This window comes from Sebastes umbrosus, chromosome 7, assembly GCF_015220745.1.
Source record: "Sebastes umbrosus isolate fSebUmb1 chromosome 7, fSebUmb1.pri, whole genome shotgun sequence".
Taxonomy (NCBI): Eukaryota; Metazoa; Chordata; class Actinopteri; order Perciformes; family Sebastidae; genus Sebastes; species Sebastes umbrosus.
Genome location: NC_051275.1, coordinates 21,715,555 through 21,721,554, shown reverse-complemented (window position 1 = coordinate 21,721,554; position 6,000 = coordinate 21,715,555). Strand labels below are relative to the sequence as shown.

The 6,000-nt window shown below is 34.9% G+C and overlaps 1 protein-coding gene across 8 annotated transcripts in view; it reads left to right on the top strand.

Moving 5' to 3' along the window:
• The first annotated feature begins 518 nt into the window (after window positions 1-518).
• The window catches only part of LOC119491356 (cytoplasmic dynein 2 heavy chain 1), a 137,237-nt gene continuing 131,755 nt past the window's right edge, over window positions 519-6,000 (top strand). For all 8 annotated transcript variants that reach the window (XR_005207593.1, XM_037775282.1, XM_037775286.1 and 5 more), the window contains exons 1-4: window positions 519-645; window positions 4,225-4,443; window positions 5,301-5,474; window positions 5,844-5,982. Coding sequence is in view for 7 of the 8 variants with exons in the window: in XM_037775282.1 (XP_037631210.1) it covers window positions 4,243-4,443; window positions 5,301-5,474; window positions 5,844-5,982 (514 nt within the window). In the remaining variant the exon portion in view is untranslated. The remainder of the gene's footprint in view (window positions 646-4,224; window positions 4,444-5,300; window positions 5,475-5,843; window positions 5,983-6,000) is intronic.

The window sequence follows — 6,000 nt, the reverse complement described above, 5'->3', positions numbered from 1 at the left end:
TGCAGGAACAGGCGTATGCACGGTTTTATACATGTGAAAATTTCTGTGCATATGCACTTTTCCAATTTTGTGAGTACGCCATCTTTCAGTGTGAAAGCTGCGCAGTCTTTTATACATGAGGCCCCAGGAGGGAGAGGAGGAGAGAAAGGGAGAGAGGAGTGTGGTGCGGTGAGGTGCGTTGCGGTGCAAAGCAGCATGTAAAATTATGGTATTCTAGAAATTATAAGGTTTGGTATAATTAAATTGAATAATTTAAGTGATATATGTGCACACATACTAATCATAGGTCAGCGCTAAATTTGGTTTAATTATAAAAGGCAGAAGTGGTAAAACTAAGGGGCCGTTTGGGAGCCGAAAGAGCCGGCTTTTCTTGGTGAGCTGAGCCAAATGATCTGGCTCACTAAAAAGAGCTGGAATTCCCATCACTACTGCCTGGCTGTGTGCAGTGCAGCTATTCTACGTAAATAACGTACGTACATTGCGTAGGACCGCTGTGTTATGTGGTATAAGGGAGCGTAGTTGCTATGGCAACCACGCAAGCATAATCCTCCAAGCATAACACAGGCTAAGCACGAGTAAACAGCTTTTCCTCCATGAATTGAGTTACTAAAAGCTCCGAGAGTTGAACATTTGGTGGCAAAAACGGTATGAAAGCAGCGTTTCTATTAGTTTGCTAGCGTGCTGAAGTCAAGCCAGCTATATAACATGTTTAACTTTAGTTCAGAGAGGTGGTGAAGCTAACGTTAGCTAACTAGCTAATGCTGCACCATGACTTTATAAACATTATTTTAGTCCTCCCCATGGAAAGAGATGCAGCTGCTTATACAAACGCGACCGGGATGAACGTGTGCAGGTTTTATATGCTGACGTAGTTTCAGTGTTAGCACATTTCAGATAGTTTGCTAACAGTTTAGCAGCACTGGTAACGTTAGCACTATGCTAGCTAAACGTGAAGCTACCCAACAGTGTTTAGGGCAAAGTAGCTAGGTCTCAGTTATAGTTGCATACTGTGATGTTGTTTCAACGGAGGCTATATATGCTGGTCTATTTCCTTATTTCTGGGTCGACAGAATACAAAGTTAGTTAGGTTTAACTCAGGGGTCAGCAACCTTTACTGTCAAAAGACCTATTTTAGGCAAAAAAATAAATAAAAAAATCTGTCTGGAGCCACAAAACATTTGAACATTGTGATGAAGGTAACACAGTTTATTGTCTAAGTATATAGTATATCAGTCTAATGCAATGAGGGCCAAAGTGCAAATTTACTACGGAGTATTAGGGCCACATTGAGGGGAAAAACATCTGAGATTTACAGAATAAAGTCATAATATTACAAGAAAAAAGTCATAATATTACAAGAATAAAGTCATAATATTACAAGAAAAAAGTCATAATATTACAAGAATAAAGTCATAATATTACAAGAAAAAAGTCATAATATTACGAGAGTAAAGTCATAATATTACGAGAAAAAAGTCATAATATTACAAGAAAAAAGTCATAATATTACGAGAATAAAGTCATAATATTACAAGAAAAAAGTCATAATATTACGAGAATAAAGTCATAATATTACGAGAAAAAAGTCAATATTACAAGAAAAAAGTCATAATATTACGAGAATAAAGTCATAATATTACAAGAAAAAAGTCATAATATTATGAGAATAAAGTCATAATATTACGAGAAAAAAGTCATAACATTACAAGAAAAAAGTCATAATATTACGAGAATAAAGTCATAATATTACGAGAATAAAGTCATAATATTACGAGAATAAAGTCATAATATTACGAGAAAAAAGTCATAATATTACGAGAATAAAGTCATAATATTACGAGAATAAAGTCATAATATTACGAGAAAAAAGTCATAATATTACGAGAATAAAGTCATAATATTACGAGAAAAAAGTCATAATATTACGAGAATAAAGTCATAATATTACGAGAATAAAGTCATAATATTACGAGAATAAAGTCATAATATTACGAGAAAAAAGTCATAATATTACGAGAATAAAGTCATAATATTACGAGAATAAAGTCATAATATTACGAGAAAAAAGTCATAATATTACGAGAATAAAGTCATAATATTACGAGAAAAAAGTCATAATATTACGAGAATAAAGTCATAATATTACGAGAAAAAAGTCATAATATTACGAGAATAAAGTCATAATATTACGAGAATAAAGTCATAATATTACGAGAAAAAAGTCATAATATTACGAGAATAAAGTCATAATATTACGAGAAAAAAGTCATAATATTACGAGAATAAAGTCATAATATTACAAGAAAAAAAGTCATAATATTACGAGAATAAAGTCATAATATTACAAGAAAAAGTCGTAATATTACAAGAAAAAACTCAGAATATTACGATAATAAAGTCATAACTTTATGAGAAAAAAAGTTGTAATATTACGAGAATAAAGTCATAACTTTATGTGAAAAAAATTAAATAAAACGTAAAATTACTACCTTATAATATTACGACTTAATTCTCATAATACTACGACTTTTTTTCTCGTAAACCTATGACTTTATTCTCGTAATATTATGATTTTATTCTTGAAATTTCAGATTTTTTTTTTTACCTCAATGTGGCCCTTATACTCCGTCGTACTGTTGTACCATAGACCTACAACAATGATGCATAAAAATGAATTCTTTGGAAGAGATCACAATCATTCAACACAGTAGCAAACAGCAGTGACAACAATAATATGCTGCTGCTTTGTCGTTGTTTCAGAATATGTCAGTAGACAGAAGTGAGTAACTCACAATGAACGCTCAGTGAGGAAACTAAAGGTCATAGTTAACCTTAGTTTAATGACACAGTCAGACATGATTACACAATTTGTCTTCGGGCACAACATGGGAGAAGTGGAAACAATGATTTTGCTTACTGAGAAAAACCTTTGGTTTTCAGTCGGGATTATGTAATAAAATAGTGTACTATTGTGAAATCAAAGAGTCTTAGGCAAGGCAATAGTAAGCATGTCGTCTAGTCCATTTCAGGCTAATAAATCAATAAATACTTTTGAGCTATAAATGTAACCACTTGGGCCACTAACAATAACTTTGCATGGTGGAATACAGCAGTAAGATGCCTAATTCAAGATTGTAAGAAAATGTGTGATTGCATTATGTGTATGCAACTACGTCAAACTAATAGCCTGGTAGTATGTACTGTATATGTGCACGTCATGTCACTTTATTCATGCATCATACTTAAAACAACAAATTAAATAACATGTACAATTACTACTTTATAATATTACGACTTCATTCTCATAATACTACGACTTTTTTTCTCGTAAACCTGTGACTTTATTCTCGAGATATTATGACTTTACTCTTGAAATTTCAGATTAATTTTTTTTCCTCAATGTGGCCCTAATACTCCATCGTACTGTTGTACCATAGACCTACAACAATGATAAATAAAAATGAAAATGTAAACAAAAAACAGTTATTCATATCCACTAAGTTTTTTAAAAATCCACAGGGAGCCACTGGAGAGGAGCTAAAGAGCAGCATGTGGCTCCAGAGCCGCAGGTTGCAGACCCCTGATTTAACTGAAGTCAAAGCCTGATATGGCCCCAGTTTGCTTCTTGATGCAGCAGTAATTAGCCTGCTTCTAAGATGAAAAACACTTATTAAAATGAGGAAAACAGAAGATGCATAAAGTCAAAAGAATCTGTAGAAATAACCCTAAGACTTCGGATTTGTATAAGTATCTGTTTTACATAACCATTACAAAGGGGTGGACAAAGGAGAACGGTCTGCAGGACAGATAATGCACACAGTGCACTTTCATAGACTGAGCTACTGGAGTTACCCTGCACTATACTCATTTTTAACAGTCTCTTCTGCACTATATTCACTTTTTTAATAGTCGTGTATCTCAGCTGTTACCCTGTACTATATTCAGTTTTAACAGTTTTTCTTTATCTCCTTGTATTTTTATATCTGGTATATGTTTTTGTACTTTGTACTTTGCACTACTAACCTTTTTTACTGTCTTTTTACTAACATGTTTTGCACTATGGAACTGTGATGCTGGAAACTTGAATTTCCCTCTAGATCAATAAAGTTACTATCTATCTATCTATCTATCTATCTATCTATCTATCTATCTATCTATCTATCTATTAAGCCATATCCCTCCCATAGTGTGGTTCTTTATGGTGTTATTTTCTGTATACTACAGCCTTCTCAGCATCAGTACATGACTGCAGCTGAAAAGATGCCCCACGGTTCAGATGATGCTCGCAAAAGGTTTATCCTGACCACAACTGGAAACTTCTATGGGATAAAGCCTTCATCATCCCTGACTGACAGCCCAGAGCTCAATAACTTCTTGGACGATGGAAATGAATTTGTCCTGTCCATCAGCAGACATGACAATGACCTTCACTTGTCAAATAAGGTAACACACATGTTAAAAGCATAATTGAAATGTTTTGTATATATCCATATATTTTTTTTTTTACATGATGTGTTTCAGAAGGTGTGAGGGTTGTGTGTGTGTGTACATGTGTGCATTCACTGCGTTTATGGTGACGTCACAGAAGACATCAGGAAGCTTGATGAACTTCCCTGCCTGCTCGCCAGCTCAGACTCACCTGACCATGTGCTGTGAATTCTTTGGAAGAGATCACAATCATTCAATACAGCAGTAAACAGCAGTGACATCAATAATATGCTGCTGCTTTTTTTTTTTTTTTTTTTGCCATGACGTGTTTCAGAATATCACAATAGACAGAAGTGAATAACTCACAATGAACACTCAGTGAGGAAACTAAAGATCATAGTTAATCTTAGTTTAATGACACAGTCAGCCATAATTACAAAATCTTTCTTTGGGCACAACATGGGAGAAGTGGAAACAATGATTTTGCTTACTGAGAAAAACCTTTGGTTTTCAGTCGGGATTATGTAATAAAATAGTGTACTATTGTGAAATCAAAGAGTCTTAGGCAAGGCAATAGTAAGCATGTCGTCTAGTCCATTTCAGGCTACTAAATCAATAAATATTTTTGAGCTACAAATGTAACCGCTTGGGCCACTAACAATAACTTTGCATGGTGGAATACAGCAGTAAGATGCCTAATTCAAAATTGTAAGAAAATGTGTGTTTGCAACTACGTCAAACTAATAGCCTGGTAGTATGTATATGTGCACGTCGTGTAACTTTATTCATGCATCATACTTAAAACAACAATCAACTTGTCGATGAAACTGTGTCTGTTGATTCTTTATAAACATTTCATCTTCCTTTGTCAGATTGAAGCATCGGGGGAGAGTAGAGAGAAGGTGTTGGTGTTCTTCAAGCTGCATCCCACCGTGATCACAGAAGACAACCTTCACCAGAGCCTCCTTGTGTCGTCCATGCTGGAGTCTCCCATCAACACCCTCTACCAGGCTGTAAGACAAGTCTTTGCACCTGTACTGCTGAAGGTGAGCATGTCTCTGTGTATTAAAGAATGCCACAGATGCTTTTTGAAAGATGTAGGCTTTGGTAGTAACATCAACCACGGTGGAAGATTCTGCTAGACCACATAGTCAACAAAAACCAAAGCAAATATATGAAGATTTTCTGAAGCTACTGTTTGGAAAACATTTCAAATTGGAATTAGTCAATACATTTCCTATATTTGTAGTATGGCTCCTTGATTATTAAAATTGAAAATGACGACCTGAGATAATTGAAAACAAATTATTGTAAATACATATTACAACACCCTTATGATATGTACATAAATACTTTAAAAGTAAGACTATTTAGTCTAAAACTTGAAAAAGTGTCTCTCTTTCACTTCTCTCCAGGATGAGCGCTGGCGTTCAGCATTTGACCCTAAGCTGGCAGGCCTGCTGAGTGAGCTGGAGCTTGGCCTGGGCTCAGTGGTCCGCCAGTCTGGAGCACAACCCTCTGCCAAGAGGGGACGCTCAGAGGAAGATGTCCTCGGTATGCATAAATATATTT